Raw genomic sequence first — 24028 nt, 5'->3', positions numbered from 1 at the left:
GACGCCTGCAGGAGCAGCCACAGAGGAGGTGGCCTCAGGGAGAGCTGAATCGGCACAGATGGACCTCCTCAGAAATACGTGCTGAGGCCCGTGTTTCCAGTTCACTCAGGTGCCGGGTGTTCACAGTATGTGGGGGCAGCCAGGCAGCTCCGAGCCCCTGCACTGCTGCTGCCTGTGCTCTGCTCCTGCGTCCTGGGCACGCTCCGGGAGGAGGAAGCTTGCTGCTAGCACCCGGGCATTACCCTGGAGACAGCCGCACCACGGCAGTTTATTACATGACATCAGTGCGAAAAAGATGAGTCACTGAGATGGTGTCAGAGAGACGGCTTTATAACACAGATGTGTACACACACAGCCCTATACACTATAGAAATGCTAGAGAAACGTTGCCCAGGGGGAGCAGGTGGCTGGTCCTACCCTGCCTCACTGTGTGCGGCTGTTGGGGACACCTCCCTGGGTGATGACCATGGGGACTCGTCCCTGGGTGATGACTGTGGGGACACCTCCCTGGGTGATGACCATGGGGACCCGTCCCTGGGTGATGACCGTGGGGACCCGTCCCTGGGTGATGACCGTGGGGACCCATCCCTGGGTGATGACTGGGGGTCCGTTCCTCCCATTCCAACAGGAAAGACCCGAGTTTGGCCATCTCACTCTCGTTTCCTTATCGCTGTGCCAGCTCGCACTTTCCTCTGGACCATCAGCCGTCGAATCTGTCCTTCAGGAAACCCTGTGCAGGGGGTGGCACCTATTGGCCCGGGCTGCCCTGGGGGCTGCAGGCCTGTGGGCCCCTGCCGGGTTTCACACCCTCCCTGCTCTGTGAGCACAGAGCCACAGCTGGGCTTTGGAAGGTGAGGATGGTCCCTAGGTTGGGATCATGGCTGTCTGGGAAGCTGCCAGCAGACCTGCTGACCCGGACAGGCTGGGGAGAAGGGCGTGCACAGACAGTCCTGCAGGTGGCCCATCGCTTGTGCCCACGCGTGTGGGGAAGGTCGGGGACATCCCGGCTCCCAGGTTCCTGTGAAGCCATTGTGATGTTAATTCTAAGCCCCAAGCTCAGCCCGTTTATTTTTAAATGCTGGAGCTTATCTTAAACACACTAAGCTCTTTTGCTCTAAGAAGCAGCAGTTGACATGGGGTGTGAGCTGGTTGTGACAGCTGGGGACAGTTTATTTTGTGGCTGTCAAGAACAATAAAATGTAAGTGAGGTCCAAAAGTCTTTTTTTTTCCCCCTTTCCTAAAATGTCTACTAAGCCAAAGGACTTTTCTTAATCATTTTGCGTAAAGAAAAGGAAATGTTTATTTCTAAAGATATTACATTTTTTATGAGTTTCTGTAGTTTGAGAATTTGGTTTTTTCAAAGTGTATCAATAAAATCTTCCGAGGAAAAAGCTTTAAAAGTACTTCAGATCAAATTGCTAAATCCTTAGGAATTTATAACGAGGTATGTGTTTTGGCTGCTAAGTGATAGCAATGGGATCATTTTGCATCATTTTGCATGGTAGTTTCTGGGTCACGAATTGGATTTCTGGAAGGCAGCATAGGGGCCGAGCATGCCCTGCTCAGCTCTTCCCATCTCGCCGCGTCCCCGCACACGGCCCACCCCGGGCCCTCGCTGCCCGCCAGCTCCAGCCTCCCCTCAGTCCTGCCCGCCTCCTTCGGCATGGCCCCGACCTGGGGACTCCAGGGCCTGGCTCCCACTGAGCCTGGTCGGGCTCTCTGCCCCTCTCAGGTCTTCTCATGGGTAGGGGTTTGGGCTCTAGGCTCTTCCCCTGAGATCCGTGGTGAGCACTGTCCCCTGTCCTCCTTCTCTCTAGTTGGTGGGGAGCCCAGCCTCTGTGGCTCCTCCTGAAAGGCCTGGTTGGCACTCAGCCCCAAGCCGTCCACCAAACAAGGCCTGTGCGCAGAGCTCCTGAGGGCTCCGGAGCTGCTGGGTGGTGCAGCCGCCAGCGAGGTCAGCTGGTGGACCTGGGCGACCTCTCAGGGCTGGAGGCACCCCCCAGTCTGCACCCCAGGGCCAGGGTGGCGCCCAGCGTCTCTCCCACAGCTTCTGGTGACTGTCCCTCACTGGCCGTCCACTCCTCGGACCGACCTGTGGTGGGTCCGCGGGGTCTGTTTTCTGTGGGCACCGCTCTGGTGATCACCTCTGGAATTCTCGCTGACGTGAGTCTCTTCTCGTCACTCAGTTGACCACATGCCATTGACAGTGTCCTGGTTAAACGTCCGCCTGTCCTCCCACCCATCCCCCATCATCAGCTCCCTCTCAGGGCCTCCTGACAGCAGGAGAGGGAGAAGGGTCCGTTTGCTCGCCCCAAGAGGGAAAGTGCTCCGGCCCGAGGGCTGAGCTGGGCCGGCCTCGGACCTTTCACTGGGGGCATCAAGGCCCCAGAGCTCTGTTTCTTCTTGAATTAAGGTGATCAGCTGATTACTGCCTGTGATGTCTTACCTGATATCACAGATGATGTAATTATTTCATGAAATTTACCTGATTCAGTAAATGGCATCAATTTATGCTAGGTGTGAATGGTTCTAACACATCAGAAGCCTCTCCCGGTAGGGTTGTGTTCATTCATTTATCTGTCATTCAGTAGACATGTAGTGTCTGCTTACGAGTGGGCTCTGTGCTGGGACTGCATCGAGGAGGGCGACAGACCCCTCAGCCTGGCAGCAGAGGGAATTAACCAGCAGTCGAAAAGGAGGGCAGGATTGCTGTCAAAGGAGAGGGGCTCACAGGCAGAGCAGGTTGGGCCAGAGAGGTGGGTTCTGAAGGATGAAAAGGAGTTCGTCAGGCTCCAGGCAGAGGGACATCATGAGCACGGTCTGGGAGGCGTGGGGTGTCACACATGTTTGGGACGAGCAGCGTGGTGGGCTCGCCATGTTGGAGCCCCCACAGTGTGAGGACCGTGGACTCTGGAGTCCCCTGCAGGGTCCAGACCCCAGCTCTGCCCCCAGCAGGACCCTGTGCGAGTTGTTCACCCCAAGTTGTCTCATCAGCGTGACTCACTTTCCTTATCTGTGAACTGGACCTAATGAGAGCTCCTACTTCATGGAAGGGGCTGACGAACATCGCAGAGGTGAAGTCTTACCAGGTGCCGTGGCTGTGGGCATCCTCAGGCTTTTCATCCGGGAGAGTGGAGGTGATGAAGCTGGGAGACGGGCAGAGGCCAGGCACGTGGGGCCTTGACGCCAAGAAGAGGTGAGGGCGTGTTTGAGGCAGCAGGGAGCAGCCGAGAGACAGAACTGCCCCACAGCCAGGGGGCCAGAGTTGGAAATCCAGGTGTCTCTGAGGTTCCTTCTAGCCTCTTCCAGCTCCTGGTGGCTCCAGGCACTCCTTGATTTGTGGCCACATCACCCCAATTTCTGCCTCTGTCATCACATGACTTCTCCCCTAGTCTTCTGTGATGGTCTCCAAATTTCCCTCTTCTTCTAAGGACAGAAGTCACTGGATTAGGGCCCACATTAACCCAGCATGACCTCGTCCTAACTTGATTACATCTGCAGAGTCGTATATCCAAATAAGGCCACATCCATAGGTTCCGGAGTTAGGTCTTGAATGAATCTTTTTGGGGACACGATTCACCAGATGGAATTGAGCCCCACAGTGGCCTGGCCTTGGGGGGTGGCTGGGAAGTCAGGGACTTTCCCCCTTCTGTTATAACTTCAGACAAACCCTTGTGAGCGCGCCCTCCCTCCTTCGTTGGCACTCACAGACCCAGGGTGTGAGAAGGTTGTGGGCAAAGGGAGACGCCTTCCCTCTGTTCTTCCCTCAAGGGACCTCTGCCCACCCCACCCGCCCCTGCTGCCATCATCCTGTTCTGGTCTCAAATACCTGCTGACCACGTTTTCCCTGATGTTAACACGATGTAAGAATTCTGCCGCTGAACTTTCGTTGCAGGTTAAAAATCCCGTAGAAGGGAGTGATCTTGAAATAATTGCCCCGACCGTGTTTCCACTCTATAGAGCATCATTCAAGCTGGTGGAGAAGAAAACAGTCCCCTCTGTGGAGAGGCTTGGAGATGTTGTAACCCCGAGGGCTCTCGGGGTGCCCCAGGCCCCCCCTCAGGCCTGGCAGTCCCTCGGGGAGAAGGTGAGGACTAACTCTCCCCTCCTGCCCCCAGCACATCCTGGAGCTGGAAGCCATGCTGTACGACGCCTTGCAGCAGGAGGCCGGGGCCAAGGTGGCCCAGTTGCTGTCAGAGGAGGAGCGCGAGAAGCTTAAGGTGGCCGTGGAGCAGTGGAAGCGCCAGGTCATGAGCGAGCTGCGCGAGCGGGACGCCCAGATCCTGCGGGAGCGCATGGAGCTACTGCAGCTGGCGCAGCAGGTGTGGGGCCTGGGGGGCGCTGGGGGGGTTCAGGCCCGGCTTCCTGTGGCTGTGCTTTCCAATAACCACACACTGCAACCTCGGTGCCTGCCGGTGGCCATGCCCTCCCATGGCCGCGCCCCACCTGGCCCTCCTGGCTGACTGCAGCCTCTGCTGACCAGCCTCAAGGGTCATAATGCCCAGGTCTCTGGGCGCATGTCCTGTCTGCTGGGGTCCTGACTGCCCAGTCTCGTCCATGACTCTTCCCTCAATGGAAGGGCACAGTGAAGGCAGCATTCAGGAAGCGGCCCCTGGCCTTCTCTTGGCCTAGGGGCGCTTGGGGACCTCGGGTCAGTCCGGCCAGTCCATTTCTAACAGAAGGTGAGGCGCCCTGGCAGAGTGGACAGCCTTGGTGTGGAGGCATGTCTCCACCCCCTGTGCATGCCGCCATGACCTGGAGGGGCCTTTCCAGATGTGTCCACCCCAAATGCCAGACTCAACTTGCCAAGTCAGATAAACAAGTAAGGCAGGGTTTGCTGTGGATGTTAGTGGGCTGATGTCTGACCAGAGGATTAGTCAGCTCCCAGGACACCCACTGCCGGATCTGCGTCAGTCTGAGGACGGTGGTCATCAGACAGGCTGTGCTCAGAGCTTAGCTGGTTCCAGCATCCAGGCGCAGGATCCACACCCAGCGTGGACACACAAATTTGCATCTAATTAGCATTGCATTGCCTACCAAAGTGAAGACCGTGGGTTCAAAACGTGATGTCATTCTGCAAGGAAAGTCCCTGTGACTGGCTTTGTGACCTCCTGCTGCTTGTCACTTTGCTGTCATGGTGTTTAAGAAGGACTGAATTGATTCCGTACCATTCCCTTGGGCTGCTAGCATTGTGGCTCATGGGCTGAAGTTGCAGGAGGCGGGAGGGTATCGTTCCTGCCACGGGAGGTGTGGCCAGGGGGAGGGCTGTCCACTCTTCTGTTGGAGCAAAGCAGCAGATTGAGAAAGGCTATGTCTGTAAGGGAAACCGAGGCGAGCAAGCGCAGCCCTCTCCTTAGCCGAAGTCCACAGAGAGAGGACAGACCGAGGCTCCTGGGCCCCTCACGGTGCAGATAAGACTCAGACAGTGGTGAAAATGTGGTCAGCCACGGCTTCCCGGGCCCTGCCCACATGGCTGCTGCTCTGTGGCTGTGGGTCCAACAGGTGCATGAGTGAAGATTCAGACAGGCTTTTTCCCAAATGCTCTGGTTATTGAAGCTTTTCCTGCTTTTAACATTGCAGAGGATTAAAGAGTTAGAAGAAAGAATAGAAGCTCAGAAGAGACAAATAAAGGAACTGGAGGAAAAGGTAAAATGAATGCACATTTCTGGGCTTCTTTTGTTCTGGGAGCTTCCGTAAAGAGAAGGACGATAACTCCCCGGGTGTCATTTAGCGTGAGGTCTGAGATTGGGGCACGGTCAAACAGAACGAGGTTTCAGGGTGGCATCTGATCTGGACCAGGAGCTGGGAGCCAGCGTCTGGGAACACCACCTCTGCGATGACCCAGCCATGTGACCCCAGAGAGCCGTGTCTCTCTCAGCCTCAGTTTCCCCAGTGTGCCAGAGCAGCAACCTGGGGTCCCTTTAGTGCTGACGGCTGTGCTGGAGCACTTGAGTCCTCCTCCAAGCTCACCGAGTACATTGGTCCAGAAGCCAGGTCCCTGAGCGCAGGGATTCTCCTCTTGAGGGCGGGCTGTCGGTGAACAAGGGTCTCTTAGCTTTGGTTCTTAAAGACATAGCTTCCAGGTTTAGGAAACTCCAGGTGCTGCCAGGTCGTTAGTTTGGGGCACTTGGTTCAGGCTCCAGGAGGACTGTCTGGCTCTTTTCCTGGACCCCTGGCTCTGTGAGGCGTGGGGTCCCGGGCACTCTGTCTACTCACGGCAACAGCCCGAGTTGGTGCTCCCCAAATCAAGGTGCACAGAGCGCGCCCGGAGAGAACCCGGCTCCTCCTAGGGGTTTTGCTTAGTTTTAGGGCAGCTCTTTTTATGTGATTTAGGGATGCTTCACTGGTCTCTAGGGGTCAGACTGTTCAGTTCTTTCGGCTGGTCCTGCCTGTGGGGTGGGTCTCACTCTATGACTGCCGCCCCCGAGCACTGAGTGAGGCAGCCAGTGGGATCCACCTCCCTGGCTCGTCCCTTCCAGAGAGAACAAGAGGCCCGTGTTTGGATGGGACCCCTGTGGGCTGCAGGTCCTCAGCCTGGCCCCAGGAACAGCCAGTGGAGGCAGGACATGAGGCTCCTCCCCGAGCTGTCCTCCTACAGCTGGTCCCACCGCCCACCTGCCCTGGCCACCCCCCATCAATGACAGCAGCCCACCTGCCCTGGGCCCTTGACTGCCAATCATCGCAGTAAACGTGCACATCCACTGTGCCGGTGCTTCTGTCCGGTGCCTAGAACCGTGCAGGGCACAACGTGCCGACCAGGACTTGCCTGCCCCGTGGGCGCCCGCCACCTGGGAAATAAGGAGGCTGGGAGGGGACACGCTGTTCTCGGGGCTCTGGCCTCACAGTGGGCACATTCTCTCCCCCCAGATGAATGTCTTTCTCCCTTTGCATCTTAAAGCGAGAGCATTTGTATTAAATACTAGAATTTTTTTTTTTTCCTTTTTCTCCCCAAAGCCCCCGGTACATAGTTGTGTATTCTTCGTTGTGGGTTCCTCTAGTTGTGGCATGTGGGACGCTGCCTCAGCGTGGTCTGATGAGCAGTGCCATGTCCGCGCCCAGGATTCGAACTAACGAAACACTGGGCTGCCTGCAGCGGAGCGCGTGAACTTAACCACTCGGCCACGGGGCCAGCCCCAAATACTAGAATTTTTTAAATTGGGTGTTTATTCTTTTACTCTCACTAAAGCAACTCTGCATTTCCAATCAATTGTACCACTGCCAGATTTTCTCTTGTGTCTGAATTGGCCTGGTCCCCTTCCCCCCAACCCCAAATGAGGCTCCACATGTGAAGTCCATTCAGGATGGTGGTTGTGCTTTATCTTTTGTGATGGGACTGAGACCAAAACATTGTCTGGGAGCTCTCGTGTTTGCCTGGTGCTAGGAGTGTCTTTCCATGCACAAGACTTCCATCATTATTACTAGCCAGATAGTGGTCTCACCATCACCCGGAGACAGGTGCAGGTGGTTGGTCCCACCCTACAGAGGAAGAGGCGAGAGGCGATGTGACCAGCAGAGGCTCGCTTGTGCTGGGGACACTCTGGACGTGAGGCCTCCTGACCATTGCCCCTAGCCCAGCCTCTGGTTGGGGCAAGGTCCCCAGAATGTGTCTCTAGGCGGTGGCTTCAGAGCCAGGGCATCCTCACAGCCCCTGGCAGCACGCCCCTTAACCGCTGGGCGCCAGCACGCCAGGATTTGCCCCCGCTGGCAGCCCCGTCTTGCTCTGTCTGTGGTCACACGTTATTTCCTGCCAGAAGCCCTACCAACTCTCTTTTCTCTTTCTTTCCCTCCACGTCCCCACCCCCCCTTCCTTTTCAGTTTCTATTTCTGTTCTTATTTTTCTCCTTAGCCTTCATTCTGTGGTCATAGCTCTCCTGGGCACCCCGACGTGGTGAGTGTTTCATCAACTGGGTTTCCCAGCCGGGTCCCGCTCTGCTTCCCGGGGCACCAGGAGGGTCCCTGCACCGCCTGGGGAGCTGCTGCCTGCTGTTCTGGGAGGGGGCGACACCCAGGGCTCTCCAAGGGCTGTTCCAGAGCTGCCCGCAGCCTTCAGACCTCAGTGCCTGCCCGGGGTCAGGGTTCAGAGGGGTCGCCACAGTTAGAGGGGGCGAAGGGCGCTTGCCTTTCCTGAGAAGGAAGGAGGGCAGAGGACTGCCTCCCTCCCACAGGACCTGCCCCAGGAGGGGACATGTGCCTTCTGTTGACGCCTCCAGGCTCCTGCCTCTGGGGCGTCCCTGGAAGCTGTCTGGTGCAGCAGGACTTTCTGTCCTCTTTCTGGAGTTAGTATTGAGTACAAGCGTGGGTTACAGTGGACGTCTGGCCAGAAATGTCGAGGTTTCCCTCACACGCGGGGGAGAGGGCCCTCCCTGTGAGAGCGGTGATCATCCTTTCCCCGAGGCCCTCCTCCCTCCAGCCCCTTCCCTCTCGCCAGGCAGCCTCCCTGACGTGTGTCCTGCGTCTTTTTTCTTCCAGCCCCCAGAGCAGCTGGATCCCGTTCCTCCAGCTGGACCAGAGAGCAGGGGGTTCCCAGGCAGCCAGACGAGGTGCCCCGTCTCACCTCTGAAGATCCAAGAGGGTCTGGTCTCTGCGGACCCCCTCCTGACGAGGAAGAGGGAGAAAGGGGGGCTTTGAGCACCTCTGGGTGGGCAACTGCCCCCTTTGATGAGCCAGAATTAGAACTAGCTTTCTGACCGGGCCCCTCTGCAAGAGGCCTGGTCTTGGCTGCTGGACCCTGGGTCCCTCCTCGGACGCAGCCTCCATCCCAGCTACAGGGATGTGCGAGTTCCCTGCTGAGCAGGTGCAGAGAGCCGCTTCTGTGCAGGAGCGCAAGCGAACCCGGCCCTGGACTCACCTCTCGGTTCCCTCAGCTGCACCATGTGCCTCAGAGGAGGACTCTTGGAAACAGCGCGGGCACCCCACAAGATGACAGCACGGCAGCTGTGGCTGCAGGGGTGACCTTCGTTCAGGGAAACTGGATGGTTTGTCAGGGATGTCCTGAAGATGGTTTCCCCGTGACACCTCCGGTGGGCCACGGCGATGCTGTGACTCGCTCGCTCGCTCGGGTCCTGAGCACTTACTGATGGCCACGTCCCGATGCCCTCCCTTGATTGTGACTCCATCACTCCATGGGAACAGACGAGAGCGTGGCTGCTTCACTGCTCCATGCCGTCAACCCTCCGCCTCCTACCCTGCCCAAGACAGGAAGGCCAAAGTCCGGCCCTGAGCCACCACCAAGGAACGTCGTGGGACTGACCACAGGGAGGGTTAGGGACATGATAATAGGAGGTGGACGAGAGAGGGATGGGCCAACTGGAAAGGGGCCTGACCTTCTCAGAGATCGCAGAGGCCAGAGGCCACCTCTGGCAACGCAGCCCCCGACCCCACGGGGCCCTGGGCGCCCGGCACCCACAGCCCCGAGGCCCACGGCCGCAGGGGGCCAAGCGTGGCCGAGCTGCCCAGCCGGAGCTGCAGCCTTTGCACTCAAGGGGCAGTGCCCAGCGAGGGGCCAGCAGTGTCCCCGTGGTCCTGCAGATGTGAGAAGGGAGCCCGACGCCCAGGTGGCGAGCAGGTAAGACACTGCCATCCGTCCATCAGAGATGGAGCTTTCCCTCTGCCCTCTTCAGGGCCCTAGCCGGGTGCTGGCACTCCTCCTCCTCATGTGCTGGATTCCACCTCATCTAATTCCGCTTTGTCCAGTGTGGCCCGTTTAAAATGTGGTTCCATGTGCTGAGACCCTCCCCCGGGTGTCTATACGGGCGGGTGGGGAGAGGTGGGGTGGGTCACCTCCCACCTCCACCCCTAGACCAGAGGCGGCTCCCTGTGGGCGTCTGTCTGTGGGCTCCTCTCTGGCCCTTCACGTGCTGACCCCCTTGTGGGCCTCCTCAGCCCAGACCCAGGACAGTCCTCCTGAGGCCAGCTGAGCCCTCCCCAAGCCACCTGTGAACCTACCATGGAGACTGTCCTGGAGCCACCAGGACGGCCTCAGCTCCCTCTCAGCAGGGAAGAACTTTTCAAAGGCACTCGGCCATTTCCGCCAACACGGGCTCCAGCCGCTGCCAAGGCCATCGGCCTGCTCCACCCATGTCCCGTCTTGCTGGGCCCAGAAACTCCAGAAAGAGAACACTTCCTATCTTCTCTTGGGGAACACTCCCCCTCTGACCGGCTCCCAGCTCGGAGGGAGAGGCTTCCCTTACGGCCCCCTAAAGTCATGAGGGCCACCTCGCCCACATTGCCTCTCCTTCTGCCCCCAGGGCCCCCAGGTTGCCCACCCATGCATTCCCTGGGGAGGCAGGGCTCCCAGCAGGGAGGAGGATGGGGGGCGGGCACTCCATTGTTGAGCTTTTCTTTCCAAGCAGGATTTCCTAGTGGGGGGTGTTTCTGTGGGGTGTGGCGAGGCTCTGCAGGAGCTGAGCAGGTTCTGTTCTTTGGATCTGTAGGGTGGTAATGGTGGGCCCACGGGTGCCTCTCCTGCCCCTCCCCATCCACGAGCCTCCTATCCTCAAGCAGCAGAGCTGCAGGGGTCCCCCAGGAGCCACAGGGCCTGCAGGAAGGGAGCAAGAGCTGAGGCAGGCCGAGGTGGAGCGGGGAGGAGGGGAGAGGCCGCCTCTGCTGTTTTGCATTCTCTTCATTGCTCACGCAGCACATCTGGGCGCCTGCTCCTTTCAAGAGGCACATCTTGTGTGTGGTGGGCCTGATACAGGACCCCAGGCCCAGGCGGGATCTAGCCCCTGTGTCCCCCAGGGGTGCACAGCACAGCCTTGGGCTAGGAAGGTCACTCTAGAGGCTTATTCTAGAACCAACGAGAACCTACCTGGTCGCCCTCTGGTCCCAGAGACGCCCAAGGGCCATATGTGGGGTCGCCTTCCAGGACTTTCACCAGAGTCCCCAGGCTGTGCCCGATCGCACTCAGGAAAGTGCTGAACGCACCGCTGTTGCACTCCTAGTTGCTTGGCGGGGACATTCCACAGGCATGGCCTGGCCTCCAAGGTCACCTGTGTCAGCGTGAAGGACCATCAACGCTGTACGTCACAGCCGCCCACACCTGTGTGGAGGTGCACTGCCCAGAGTCCCCAGATAGGCCACCACGGTGGGCAGAGTTGCTTCTGCCTTGTCAGCATCATTCCTGGCAGCCTTCCCCGGTGAGCCTGCCTGTGGCCATTCTTGGCTCTACAGTGTGCGGGGCGGGGGAGACCTACCAGGATTTGGAAGGCCACTCCGTGGCCCCTGAGCCCTGAGCATGTCTCACCTGTGGAGGGGAGCCAGGGCCAGGTAAGGAGGGCTGGGAGCACGAGAGTGGGGCCAGGGGCGCTGGACAGGCACAGCCTCTCTGGGGCGAGGGCCCCTCCTACCACTCCCCGCCCCCCCATCCCTGGTGACCTTAGGACCCAACATGGATGGCCTGTTGTGCAGAGCCCTTTTGTGAGTGTGGAGACCCAGGGTGACTTGGACCAGCTCCTGTTCCCAGGGTGCTCCCATTGGGGCAGTCAGGGTGGAGGGCAGCGGGCATCACTGAGGCAGGCACAGAGCTGTACTCACGTCTCAGCTCAGGGCTGGCGAGGAGTGGTGGCACGTGCCAGGATGCGTTGCACAGCAGCCTCGTTGCCGGGGTCAGACCCTCTCAAAAGTTTTTGACACAAAGCCGCATGGGAGAAGCCCGTTTGCCCCTCCGCCCAGCTGCCGGCCTCCAGGAATCAGGCAGAGAGTTCTTGAACCCTGGCCAGAGTAGGAAAAAAAATGCGTGAAACAGTTGGCACCAAGCCGTCCTGTCACACCATGTAGAAATAGCAGCCCTGGGCGGTCAGTGAGGGACGTCCCTGCGGCCCGGTAACTCCCTGTAATGGGAGACTGACAGCTAAGACCACAGTGCCACTTTGAATTTGTCAGTCAAGTGGCAAGAGAACAGAGAGCCCCTGAGGCTGCCTGTGGGGAGGCAGTTTGGCACAGAGCTGGGGGCCGTCGGGCTACGGCCACAGCGGAACGGGACTCTGCTGACCCTTTCAGGGCCTCCCTCCCACCACATTCTAGCTGGTCCGTCTCCAGGGTGGGTTTGAGGACATCAGGAAAGACCTGCCATCTTAAGTTGCAGCCAGCAAGGGTCTTTTGTGCTGTCATCCCCCTCCCAGCCCAGGACCACCGACCCCATCGCCCGTGGAGAGCAAGGAGCCCCTGTCACTGGGAGCAACAGTCAGGGCTGTGGGGCTTTCTCTACGCTGCGGGCGTCTTTGTGAACCGCTGCTTCACGCACCCACTGCGGCAGTACCTGCGATACGGGAGCCACCGTGCTTCCACGTCAAGCATTTAAAAATTTTTAAAACTTTTATTATGAAATAATTTTAGATTTAAAGAAAAGTTGCAAAAATAGTATAAAGTTCTCATAGACTCTTCCCCAGCTTCCCCTGGTCTCGTATCTTGCATAATCATCGCACACTTTCGAAACTCCCCCAGTCCACAGGCTTCACTCAGATCCCACCAGTTTTTCTACTGGCAGATGTCCTGTTTCTGTTCCAGGATCCCACACTGCACTTAGTCATCCGTTTCCCTGGTCCCTCCCGGTCCGTGACAGTTTCCCAGCTTCTCCTCGTCCTTCTTGACCTTGACACTAACAGGAACTGGTCAGTCACTGGGTGGCCTGTCCTTCGGTCGGATGTGTCTGGTGTTTTCTCATGATCAGGTTGAGGCTGTGCGTCTTTGTCGAGATGACCCCAGGAGCAGCGCGTCCTTCTGAGTGTGTCCTATCCGGGCCGCACAGTGTCGCAACGTTTTATCACAGGCGATGTTAGCTTTGGTCACCAGGTTGAGGCGGCGCCTGCAAGCTCTCCACAAAAAGGTGTCGTTTGTAATTAGTAAATACCTTGGGGAAGATACTCTGAGACCATGCAAATAGCCTGTTTCTCCTTGAGCTTTGTCCACTCGTGTTAGCAGCCATCCGCGGGTCTTTCCTGCGACCGTGATCGCTGTCCTGTTCTAGCGGTGACGTTCTACTCCCCACATTTCTTCTGTTCTATTAGAATTTTTCTTTCATTTCTTTCTTTATCCAGTTATTTATATCAGTAAGGACTCATGGATATTTAATTTATTTTATGGGTTTTAATCCAACACCATCATTAATTATTTTCTTGATGTAATTGTCCCAGCTTAAGCCCCTGAGCCTTCTTTCCCATTAGCTCCTGTGTCCTTTTGACATGCCCTCTTCCATTTTTTTGAGCACTTTCTTGCTTTCTGTCACCACAGGTTTCTCAAGGTCATCTTGCACTTTCCCCACCCCAGGCCTGAAATCAGCCCCTTCTCCAAGGAGCCTGGTTCCTCTGCTTGGAAAGTGGGGCTTAGGACCAGCCTCTCTGGGGGCTGGGTGTGCTCATTGCTGCCGGGTGACATTAGAGGCCCAGCTGGGAAATGTACGTCTGTGTGCTAACACGTGCTGGCCCATGCTGCTTTGTTTATTTCTGCATCCATCTAGTTATCATCTATCAATCATCTATTTATCGTCTGTCTATCAATCCTTTATCTATCGTCTATCTACCATCCATTCCATCTATCTATCTGGCTATCTATCTATCACGTGTCTCTTGTGAAACCGTGAGTCCAGAAGGACCCCTGAGTTCTGGGCTGACAACGCGAGCTTCACTCCAGCCTTCCCGTGTTCGCCTTTCTTTGGCAGCGTGGAGACGTGCCTCTCCCTGTCCACACTACACATTCTTACTTGCTCACCCCTGGTATCCACACAGAGTAGTTTCAGAATCGCTGAGCCACATGCCCTGTGAGGAACAACACACAACCTGGGTACCTTTGTGTGCATTTCCTTTTATCTTCAGCCTCAGAGTGTCCAGTCAAAACACTCTTCCAGAACAACTCGGATTGGTGCTGCTGTTTCCCGCCCCCTCCGGTAGGTTCGTTGGTTACAGCTTGGGTTCCATATGGACTGCCCGCACAGATTGTTTTTTTTTTTTAATTCACACACAGTAAAGTTCACGGTTTGTGGTGCCCAGTTCTCTGGATTTTGATACAGGCATGAGTCCACCACCGTCACCACATGGGACGGTGTCCTCGCCCCCAACTCCCTCTTGTCGCCCTTTGTGGTCACCCCACCCTCTACCCCCTGGCCACGCTGGTCTGTTTCCCTGGATTTCTGAGTCATGTAAGTGGAACAGCCAATGTGTACACAGAACATGTAGCTTGGGGGTTTGGCTTTGTTCGCTTAGCAAAGTGCACGGAAGATTCTCTCTGTTTCTGTGGTTCGCTCCTTTTGTTGCTGAGTCGTTTCTGTTGCATGGGCGTGCCACAGTTTACCCAGTCTCAAAGGACATCTGCTTGTTTCTCATTCGTGAGTGCAACTGCCATAAACCTTCATGTACAGGTTTTTGTATAAATACAAGTTTTCATTTCTCTTGGGTAAATACCCAGGATTGGTAAGTGTGTGTTAATTTTATAAGAAACTGTTGTCCAAAGCGTCTGTACATTTTGCATTCCCACCAGCCATGTATGACTGTTCCCGTTGCTCTGCATCCTCACCGATATTTGATAGGGTCTGTCTTTTTTTTTTTTTTTTTTTTGAGGAAGATTAGTCCTGAGCTAACATCTGCTGCCAATCCTTCTCTTTTTGCTGAGGAAGACTGGCCCTGAGCTAACATCCATGCCCATCTTCCTCCACTTTATACGTGGGACGCTAACCACAGCATGGCTTGCCAAGTGGTGCCATGTCCGCACCCGGGATCCGAACCGGCGAACCCTAGGCCGCCAAAGCAGAATGTGTAAACTTAACCACTGCGCCACCGGGCCAGCACCTGTCTTTTTTAATGTCCATTCTAATGGGGGTGTAGTGGTATATTATTTTGGTTTTAATTTGCGTCTGTCTAGTGATGTTGGACATCTTTTTTTATTTTATTTTTTTGAGGAAGATTAGCCCTGAGCTAACTGCTGCCAATCCTCCTCTTTTCTTTTTTTCTGAGGAAGACTGGCCCTGAGCTAACATCCATGCCCATCTTCCTCTACTTTCTATGTGGGACGCCTACCACAGCATGGCTTGCCACACAGTGCCATGTCCGCACCCGGAATCCAAACCGGTGAACCACAGGCCACCAAAGTGGAACATGCAAACTTAACCGCTGCGCCACCAGGCCGGCCCCCGGACATCTTTTTATGTATTGATTTTGTGCATCCATATGTCTTCTTTGATCAAGTATCTGTTCAAATCTTTTGCTCATTTTTGAATTAGATTGTTTACTTTTTACTTATTGAGTTTTAAGACTTATTTATGTATTCCAGGTACACTCTTGATTGGATATATGATCCAAAAGTATATTCTCCAGATCTCTCTTTTGTCTTTTTATTCTCTTACGAGTACCTTTTGAAGAGAAGTTCTTAATTTTGATGAAGTCTAACTTATCAACTTGTTGTGTAATGGATTGTGCATTTCTTGTTGGCCTTTGCCTGATTCAAAGTCGCGAATATTTTTTCCCATGTTTCCTTCTAGAATTGTGTGGTTTTATATCTTACATTTATATCCCCGATCCATTTTAGTTATTTTTGCATATGGTGCGTGTTTTCAGTTGAAGCACATTTTTTGCATGTGGTCGTCCATCCCTGTCTTCTCCTACCTCTGGTTGTAAAGAACTCTTCCTCTTTTTGATTAAATCCCTTCTGCTTGGCTAGACCAAGTCCCCACTGTGTGGTCAGCCCCATTCTGGCTGGAGTGTCCTCCCTGACTCCGAGTCACCATGGCAAGCAGGGGGACAGTGCTGCTGCTTGCTGGAGTCCTCTGAGCTGACCGCACCAGGTGTCCCTGTCCCCATTGGATCCTGGAGATGGGTCTGGGTCACCAGGGACCTCGCCTGCCCAGCTCTGGGTCTGGAAGCTCGAGATGTGTGAGATTAACTGTCAGCAGATCCAGATTTACAGCTCCTGGCAGAGCGGGCGCCGAATGCCAATGAGCAGCCCCCGCTCCTGGGAAGCCTGGTCTCGGATTGCTTGTGCTGCGCTACCGCCAGCCGGGCTAGAAATGATGGCTCTGCTGTCATGTTTGTAATTCAGGGGTAAGCTGCCCCTGTTCGGAAGGCATCCACAGTTAATGAGCATTGTGCACGTATGGAACAGGAGCCTCCATTTTAAAAAATATCCATGATACTCTCCATCATAACCCAACAAAATTTTCTTAATTTGTATATATTGTTTTATGTTTGAAAGAAAAGAAACAAAAGGTGAGCTGTTTGATTCCTCGTGGAAGCTTCACCCGAGTGTGAACAGCTAGCTCTCTGAGGCTGTTTGTTGCGGGCGGCAGAGCTCAGGGACTGCGCTCCTCAGGCACTGCCTGTCTGCCTTGGGAACAGGGACCCGGTGCCTGCCGAGGTGATGGAGGCCCTCAGATACCAGGCATGGAGGGGCCCTGCCCGGGCGCCCAGAGATGCTCCCTGGGGGCAGCCAGCCTGTCAGGGCGGCTTCATCAGCCTGGCTCCAGTCCCAAGTGGGAATGAGGAGGTTCTCGGAGGCTGAGGTCACATGCGTGCTTGTGTGATGGCAGGCAGCAAGCCCGTGCATCGTCCCACTCACGTGGAGCCATGGGGTCACACTGTATTTGCATTTCAGAATGAGCTGGCTTGCAGGGTCGCTGCTGGCGTGCATGGTTGCTTGCAGCTCTTGTTCCCGCCGCGCCATTCCTCGTCACGGAGTTTCTCCATCTTTCTCTCCTTGATGCGCAGGTTTGTGTTGGTCCTGATGCTGGCTCTGGCCGCACACCTGCCGTGGTCTGGGGTGGCCCATCTGGTTATTTTGTTCTTTATAACGTCCATGGACACACTGACTCCTAACCATACGAACCCGTCCCATCACCTGATTGCCAAGAGGTAACTGCCATCTGGGACCCTGGTGCAGAGCCCACGTATAGAGCTTTGTGGCAGACACGTATGTTTCTAAAAGATGTAATTTTTATTGTTTTTAAGGCTTTATAAAAAGAGACGTCATGCTTCAGGTACCTTTTGGACGTACTTTGTGCCTAACATCACCGTGCTGGGACCCACCCGTGCTGCAGTGCGCGTCTGCTTGTCGGTGTTTGTGACTCATTCCTGGGGCTCTCCCTCCCCTCTGACAAACATTTGGGCTTGGCTTTTGTAGACATTGCTTCTTGAGCATTCTTGTCAATCTGTTAAGGTGCCGGTGCAGGAGTTTCTTCTGGGTGTCCGCCTAGGAGTCGAAAAGCCAGGTCAGCCATACAAATGCGCAAGCTTCAGAGATAGCACCCAACTCTTTTCCAGTTCGCGTCAGGTTTGGAGTGGTTTATTTTTTGCTCTTTGTTCAGAATCCTTCTGCTTTTATCTTAAGGCAAAGGTTTTTCTCTAATGTTACTGGGAGATTTGCACACACTCTCAGGCAGAAATTGAATAACTGGCCTGAAGCCAACGGTTTCCCCTCCGCCTTTATTGCTCTGTTGTCTAATCTGTTCTTGCCCGTCGCAGCTCGTGGCCCACAGCCAGCTGTCTAGCGACCTGTAATGTAACCGTCTTGGTTAAAGCAATAATGGATCTTTTTACTAGCATGACCGTGAAGCCATTAATAAGAGAGGCCATTATGAGAGAAGTCAGCATCAGAAAAGATAGCTGGACAGCCCCTTCTAGGGCTGTGAGAGCAGCTGCCTGGAACCCAGACAGGAAACAAAATGGAGAACCGATGGCAAGCAGGCAGAAAGTGTGTGCGCGGGTGTGCGCCCTCTCACATGCCTGTGCACCGTGTGTCTGTGTGTGTGTTTTGTCGTGTGCATGTCTGTGCATTTGGGTGGGTACGTGTGGTCAGGCAGAGGCCTGGGAGCCTGGGCAGAGGATTCTGCACCCACATCAGCCAGGAGGACTGTCCATGTCCAGGAGGGACGGGCAGAGCTGGTGTCCAAATGCCCTTCTGGCCGTGACCTGGAGGGTGCAGCCCTGACCCTGGGAACTTCTGGGCTGGGGTGGGCTTGGAATCCAGTGTGCTCAGATGGTTAGAAGGTAGAGAATGCACCAATGCCAGCCTGGGCGGGTCCCTGCACCGTGAACACAGCTCTTGAAGCTTCCTTCCCTGCCCCACCTCTGGAATGGTCCCCCTGACCCCCAGGTGTGGCCCCTCTCTGGAATGGTCCTCCCGGGAACCAGGGGTGGGAGCTTATGGGGGACCGTGGGAAAGAGAACAGGCCCCACCTCAGCTATGCTGAGCAGCAGTGAAGGGGTGAAGCCCGCCTTTGTCACCACGCTCTCCAGAGCCTCACGTGCGTCTCCTTGTGTGCTGCTAAGAGCCCAGTGGCTCGGGCCATGGATGCACTGCGGGGATGCTGGGTCAGGTCAGCGTGGGCTGTGCTGCTTTGGTGCCCTGGCCAACCACACCATGTCAGTGCTCTAGGCTGGGGGACCAGGACACACGGCCCCAAAGCAGCCTGTGCTGCCTCCTCTGCAACAGACGTCAGGAGCCATTGATGCACAGAGGCTGTGAGAGGCGCAGCAGGGGCCGCTCTGTCAAGGCAGGCTGAGGTCAGAGGCAGAGCGGGCAGTGGGAGGGAAGCAGGCAGAGCCCAGTGCCCACCTGCCTGGCGGTGGGACCATGGAGGCTGCAGTGGCGCCTTGCAGGGTGCCCACAGCCCCATGCACGGGGCAGCCGTGGCAGGATCTAGAACAAACAACCTTCCCAGTCTGGTGGTGTGGGGGGACCCAGAGATCTGCTGTGCCCCGAGGCGCCTCTGGCCTGGTGCCTTTAAGCGAGGCTGCTGCACGGGGTGCCGGGCTGTTCCCAGCAGAGGTACAGCCTCCTCCGCCAGCCTGCCCTCTCAGCTTTCTTGATACTGTCTCCCCTCACTGGCTCCCATGGAGTCCCCACCTCCTGCCTCCCAACACCTGTGCTCAGCTCCCATTCTCACCAGGATGGGCGTCTCGGGTGTGGCCCTCTCCAGCCCTCAGCTGCTCCCTGCCCGGAGTCTGCTCCAGGGACCTCCTTGCCCAGGGGGACCCCTCCCCTGCTGGCTCCTGGCTGGTGCTCTGGCTTCCTGGAGGAGGAGGCAGAATAAAGGTCACCAGGGGCTCCGAGCAGACAGCTTTGGGGAGAACTAATGGAAGTGCGGCCCCCTCTGCTTATAGGCCATCTCCCAACATTCTTCCCCTGCCTTCCCCTTCACTCCAGGGAACCGGGCTGGGGCTCAGGGTCCTGGGGGCTCTGGGAGGCTGGGGGCCTCGCTTCCCATGAGAGGAGGTAATTAACTCCGAATCTTGAGTTATATCTCCAGAGTGCCAGGTTCCATCCAGGACACGCAGCCAGCGAGGTGGGAGAGAGGGTGGCCAGGCAGGGTCTTCTGGAGCCTCTGGCCTGGCCTGGCATCCGAGGGAGACAGGAATGGTCTGGACATGGGTGAGGCCAGGGACCCGCCATCTCCCAGGCCTCCTCTGTGGTTTCAGGCCTCTGGCCATTGGAGTCACTGCCACGCCCCTTGCCCTCACCCTCCCGCCCTCAAGCTTCAGGACCATTTCCGTCTGCCCAGGGTGCACGGAGGTGAGGGGCAACAAAGAACCGTGAAAGTGGAAGCTGAAGGAGACCCTGGAATGTCAATGACTGAGAGACTGGGGGGTCCTCTCCTCTTGTCCAGGGTGGCTCAGTGGCCTCCCTGCTCACCTCCACAGCGGTCCCAGCGTCCATCTCTGGTCATTCTGTACCAGTTCTTCTCTAAGCCAGATAGTCTCACTTGCCTGGCTGCCAAGTTCAGCATGGGCGATGTGGGCACGTCCACCTGCAGGGGGTCAGCAGGGCGGGGCTCCATCGGCTCCTGGAGGGGCTGGACTGAGGCCCTGGGAAACATCCCCCTGGGCTTCTGGAGCTTAGCAAGGTTGCTGAGGAGGCCTGCTTCCTAGTGCCCTCTCCAGATGGGTCTGGAGAGGCAGCCCTTGTCTCTGGGGTCAGGAGGCTGGCGTCTGGCCAGTGCACGTTGGAAAAAGCATCCCAGATGGAAAGAAGCGAGGTCAAAGCTAACACCGCTTTGCAGGAGCTCCTGTGGGAGAACAGGTGTGTTTGTGACTTGAACCCGATGTGCAGACAGAGGTGCAGTGGCTCCGCCCAGGGCGTTCCTACACGGCGTCCACCTCCTGCTGAATGGGGATGGAGGGACACTGATCGTCAGGGCAAGCAGTGCTTGGTCCAGGGCACAGTGACTGGTGGCATTGGGCGGGAACTGGGCTTCAGATGCCACACCCCTGGTTTGCTCCACGGCCAAGCTGACCTCAGGCTAAGGTCAGGCTGTGAGCCTGCACACACAGGCAGCCTCGACCAGGGCAGAGGACACAACTACAGGCACCCTCGATACCTGGCCAGGTAGAAGTGCCAGGGGTGTCAAGGCCGGCAGGACATGCCAGTGACTGTCCCTGGGCCCCAAGGAGGAAGTGGGCAGCACCGAGGGGGCACACTGTGGTCCTGGAATTGACTGCTATGGCTGAGGGCAAGCCTAGATCACTAATTCCCAAATCACTGGGAAGAAAACCCGGTAGACAGCCCACTATGCTCATATAGTCACATTCTATAACATCAGCCTTAAGGGAAGAAGTGTTTGGAGCCCCAGGAACACAATTTCATGGCAGTGGCCTTCAAACTCGAGTGAACCTGAGTCACCTGGAAGGCTTGTTAAACCAATCCTGCGGCCCACCTGCAAGGGGGCCTGGTTCCACAGGGTGGGGGCGCCCACGAGTCTGCATTTCTGACAAGTCCAAGAGATGCTGAGGCCTCCAGCCCTGGATCCCACTTTGAGAACTGTTGAGTTTCTGGTGGGGAGGGACCCCACAGACACCTTCAGCCTCTCCATGGGACTGGGGTCCAGAGGGGACCTCTTTGTATCTTTTTTTTTTTTTTTTGGAAGATTAGCCCTGAGCTAACATCTTCCACCAATCCTCCTCTTTTTTGCTGAGGAAGCCTGGCCCTCAGCTAACATCTGTGCCCATCTTCCTCTACTTTATATGTGGGACACCTACCACAGCATGGCTTGCCAAGCCGTGCCGTGTCCACACCCAGGATCCAAACTAGTGAACACCGGGCCGCCGAAGCGGAACGTGCACACTTAACCTCTGCGCCACCGGGCCAGCCCCACCTCTTTGTATCTTGACTACGATGTTCCTCTGTTTGAGTTTTCCTAAAGCCATGTGCTGGTACACTCTGGGATTTTAACGCCCTCCACGCCCCTTTCCAACAGGGTCTTTGGTCTCCATCACGCTGCGTTAGTCAGCCCTTGTCCGTGGGTGTGAGATGTTGGAGAAGCTGTGGCTGCCACTCAGCAAGTGTGGCAGTGGTTGAAAGTACAGCTCCGGAGTCAGGCGGGCCTGGATTTGGGTCCCGCCTCTGCCCTCTCTTAACCATGCAGCCATGACAGGTGAGATGACCTGTGTCCACCTTGGCCTCCTGCTCTGAAAAGGAGTCAGCTCCTTGAAGTGTGGAGGGTAATCAGGTAACGTGTCTGCATTGGTCAGGGCTCTCCAGAGGGACAGAGCCAATGGGATGTGTGTATCTATCTATCTAATCTCTCGCCATCTCTCTGTCTGTCTGCAGTATGTGTGGAGAGGGAATTACCATAAGCAATTGGCTCACACAGTTATGGAGGCTGAGAAGTCCTAAGATCTGTAGTGGTCAAGCTGGAGACCCAGGAGAGCTGATGGCCTAGCTCTGGTCCGAGTCAGAAGGCCCGAGACTCAGGAGCCCTCTGGTGTAAATTCCTGTCCGAAAGCTGGCAGGAAGAGACCCAGGAAGAACCCTTGCCTCAGTCCAAGTCTGGAGACAGGGAAAGACTGAAGTCCCCACTCAGCAGTCAGACTGGAGGGTTTCCCTCTTCCTTGGCCTTTTGTTCTAGCCAGGCCTTCAACTGATTGGATGAGGCCCACCCACATTGGGGAGCGCAACCTGCTTTACTCAGTCTATCAATTCAAATGCTAATCTCATCCTGAAACACCCTCACAGACACATCCAGAATCATGCTTGGCAAATGTCTGGGCCCCCGTGCCCAGTCAAGTTTCTGGGGTCAAGTTTCTGCCGGTCAAGGGCCTGGGGCAATGTCCTCACCTGCTCCATGAAAGTGGCCGCTCCCTTTATTATGTGTTTCCTAGGCAGCTGCAGAGTCGAACCAGGAGGAGGAGCCCCAGAGCAGGCCCACTGTGCATGTGAAGAATGGAGAGGACCGTCCCAGCGTCTGTGTGAGCCACGCCGTGCTCCCCTCTGTGGGACCTGGGGCCAGGGGCCCTCACAGGTGGCCCAGGGCAGGCGGGATTGATGGCAGTGCTGGCGCCATCTGTAGGGTTGACAGAAAGGCCCGGTGGAGAGCTAGGAGGGGAGGAGCCTAAGCCGGGTCTGGGCTAGGCCGTCTGTTTCTTGATATTTCCCCCCAGATGAGAGCTTTAGGGAAAAGGACCTGGGCCCAGACACGTTTATTGTTGCCATTTGCTTCTGTTTGGTTTGAAAATGTTTGGCTGCAGTTTCCCAGGCAGACAGAGCTGCAGTGGAAGGGTTCTGTCTTTCAGCCCACTCCTCGTTGTCCTGTGAGCTGACAACACGTGTATTTGTGTGTGTTCTTCTCGTGGCGGTGGGGGTGGGGGGGGAGATCTGGGGCACAGGAAGTAGGTGGCGTTGTTTCGGGGCAGAGAGCAAAGGTCGGGTTGTAGGGTCTCACCCCTCTGTGAGTGCCAGTGTCTGTGGAATCGGGCTCTCCTACGTGGCCTTCCACCCGGCCCTGCTGTGGGGCACCCGGGTTTACGTGCTTACGTGCGTTTCTGGACACCCAGTGAGGCCTCGGGCCGGAGCTTTCCCATGGGCTCGCCATCTGCAGTTGGCTCCAATCCAAGCGGGCTTTTCCGACCTCGGGCAGGTGCCGGTCTCCCCTGCCAACAGCTCTATGTTTCCCAACTGTCGAGATCCCAGTGGGAGTCCCCAGCGCAAACACAGACGGCGGGGCCTGCTACTTGGCTCTATTTGGACGTCAGGCAGAGTGTTCTTTCCCAATCTGTGTGAGCGACTCCGTTGGCACACATCCCTGATGGGTGTCCCCGGGGGAGTCCTGCTTCCACAGCTCTGGACGAGGTTCCGACCTCTTCATGCCTATTGGGCTGGGCACCCACACAAAATTGCCCTGCAGGGTCGTGGCCCCTCCAGAGGCCCTCCTGTCCCCTTGTCCCTCCTCTGCTCGTTTTGGCACTGTGAAGCGAACCCAATTCAGGGCTTTGTTATCAACTTATTCCTGTACTCGATCAGCCATCCTCAGCAGAGCGCAATATAAAAACCGGTCCTCCAGAAGGAAGGGCATGGCTGAGGTCCTTGGTCCCCACCTTCATTGGGACATCTCCCCATCACAGGGCAATTGTGTGTCTGTGGGACTCTGTCCCGCTGGGCTTTGAGCTGGTTGGGGACCCTCCCACCTGCACCGCCATGTGCCACGTGCTCCCTCCGTGTCCTGTGTCTCTCCCATCACACAATGCCCTCCTCCCTCGTGAACTGTGACCTCCATGAGAAGCAGCACCGGGCCCGGTGTTCCTGGCTTGCTCACTGTGGAATCCTCAGTGTGGCCCCCAGTAAACACTCAGCCTGGCCCCTAATACACATTCAAATAAATATTTGCCACATGAACAAACAAATCCGTGAACAGATGTGCTCACAGAGGCCAAAGACCACATCTTATGCGTTCTGCAGCCTGAAGGTCTGCCATAGTTCCTGGAAACAGTGGAAGCAGAGGGCTCCAAGGGTCCCCAAGACCAGCCACATGCTCAGTGATTCACGAGACTTCTCAGGACTCAGCACTTAGTGGTACCATGGCTGAGATTTATTGCAGCGATGTAATCAGGATACACAGCTGAATCTGGAAGGGCGGAAGACACAGATGGAGTGTGGAGGGGTCCATGAGCGGATCTCCTGTGCTCTCCCTCCCATGGAGGCCACACAGAGCACACTCTCCCCTAGCAGCGAAAATGCAGCCATGTGTGTGCAGCATTTCCGCCAGGGAAGGCCATTGAGACTCAGAGTTCAAGGGTTTTATTGGGGCTACTTGTCTGGGTACCTCCTGACCTCTCCA

At 56.3% G+C, this 24028-nt stretch overlaps 1 protein-coding gene across 50 annotated transcripts in view; it reads left to right on the top strand.

The window, feature by feature from the left end:
- The window catches only part of JAKMIP3 (Janus kinase and microtubule interacting protein 3), a 129535-nt gene that overhangs the window by 101300 nt on the left and 4207 nt on the right, over nt 1–24028 (top strand). For 27 of the 50 annotated variants that reach the window (XM_023636859.2, XM_070247726.1, XM_070246865.1 and 24 more), the window contains 4 exons: nt 4119–4322; nt 5581–5646; nt 7847–7888; nt 8470–9565. In XM_023636859.2, coding sequence (XP_023492627.1) covers nt 4119–4322; nt 5581–5646; nt 7847–7888; nt 8470–8628 — 471 coding nt within the window. In that variant the 3' untranslated portion in view covers nt 8629–9565. Of the gene's footprint in view, nt 1–4118; nt 4323–5580; nt 5647–7815; nt 7889–8469; nt 9566–24028 lie in introns of all 50 variants that reach the window. The other 23 variants (XM_023636846.2, XM_070248279.1, XM_070247272.1 and 20 more) reach the window with 1 other exon arrangement.

Source organism: Equus caballus, chromosome 1 (genome assembly GCF_041296265.1).
Source record: "Equus caballus isolate H_3958 breed thoroughbred chromosome 1, TB-T2T, whole genome shotgun sequence".
NCBI classification, from domain to species: Eukaryota; Metazoa; Chordata; class Mammalia; order Perissodactyla; family Equidae; genus Equus; species Equus caballus.
Note: the sequence above shows the minus strand (reverse complement) of the source record. Positions and strands in the feature narration are given on the sequence as shown.